Source organism: Aplysia californica, unplaced genomic scaffold (assembly GCF_000002075.1).
Source record: "Aplysia californica isolate F4 #8 unplaced genomic scaffold, AplCal3.0 scaffold00190, whole genome shotgun sequence".
Taxonomy (NCBI): domain Eukaryota; kingdom Metazoa; phylum Mollusca; class Gastropoda; order Aplysiida; family Aplysiidae; genus Aplysia; species Aplysia californica.
This window is the reverse complement of record NW_004797460.1, coordinates 683,534-684,767: the sequence shown is the minus strand read 5'-3', so window position 1 is coordinate 684,767 and position 1,234 is coordinate 683,534. Positions and strand designations below refer to the sequence as shown.

Here is a 1,234-nt window from a genome sequence, read left to right as displayed (position 1 = left end):
TGTTTCTGTCTCTCTGTTTCTGTCTCTCTGTTTCTGTCTCTGTTTTTGTCTCTGTCTCCTTTACTGTCTCTGCCTTCCTGTGTTTCTGTTTTTGTCTGTCTCTGTCCCTGATTCTGTCTCTGTTTTTTGCCTCTGTCTCTCTCTGTCTAGGTTTTTGTATCTATTTCTATTTGTCTCTGTCTCTGTCTATCTCTGCCTGCCTGTGTTGCTGCTTTTGTCTCAGTTTCTCCTTCTGTCTCTGTTCCTATTTCTGTCTCTCTCTCTGTCCCTGTCTTTGTCTCCATCTCTGCATCTGCCTTTGTCTCTCGTTCTGTTTCTGCCTGCCTGTGTTTCTGCCTCTGCCTGTCTCTGCCACTGTCTAGGTTTCTGCCTCTGCCTGTCTCTGTCACTGTCTCTGTTTCTATTTCTGACTGTCTCTGTTTCTGCATCGTACTCGGTTTCTGCATCTGCCTCTGTTTCTATCTGTCTCTCTCTCTGTCTGCTTCTGTTTCTGTTTCTGCCTGTTTTTCTCTGTCCCAATCACTGTCTCTATATCTCTCTTTGCCTGAGATTGTCTCTATCTGTTTCTATGGATTGCAGAGCATAGGATTCAGAATGGGGTTGTTACACATCTGGGATTTCGTGGCAACTTTCTCTAAATTTAAACAAAATGTCTCATAAATACATAAATGATTAAAACACTATAGTTTTGCAAGGTTTCAGAATATTTTTCTTCGCAAATATATCAGTTATTGTAAGCTCTGATAGAGCGCAATGTTTAGGATTCACTGCATGCTAATGATAAAATCTATCATCATACAGATGGGTTGCAGACTTTGACTGACGCCTGCAAACTGGCTGCTCCTTCTATCGGCAAGGACTGGAAAAAACTGTATCTCCACCTGCCCTTTGACCCGCCGCGTGACGCTGCAAAACGTCAGCATGACGTCGATACCCTGGACTACCTCTGCTCCCGTCGTGACGTCACGGCAGACGAACAGGCGCTGCAGAGTCTGACCAAGTGGCTTTCATTCCACCGGCGCGGGAACGTGGTGGAGTTGATCCAGACCTTGAAGGACATGAGGAAGAGAAATGTAGCGGAGAGGCTGCACGATAAGTTCGTCATACATGCTGCGGCATAGGGCCTTGAGACGGTAGTACATGTATAAGAACGTATAGGGCCTAGGAGATGTAAGCGGGAAGGGACAGAAAATGGGGTTGTGTGAAAGCGGATGGGGGAGGGGGTGGGTCGAGG

At 46.3% G+C, this 1,234-nt stretch overlaps 1 protein-coding gene across 1 annotated transcript in view; it reads left to right on the top strand.

Annotated features, from left to right (window-relative positions):
- The window catches only part of LOC101854574, a gene marked incomplete at its 5' end in the record, with an annotated part of 11,883 nt that extends 10,679 nt beyond the window's left edge, over window positions 1–1,204 (top strand). The window contains 1 exon segment of the mRNA XM_005098679.3: window positions 802–1,204. Coding sequence (XP_005098736.1) covers window positions 802–1,121 — 320 coding nt within the window. The 3' untranslated portion in view covers window positions 1,122–1,204.
- Between the last annotated feature and the right edge of the window lie 30 nt (window positions 1,205–1,234).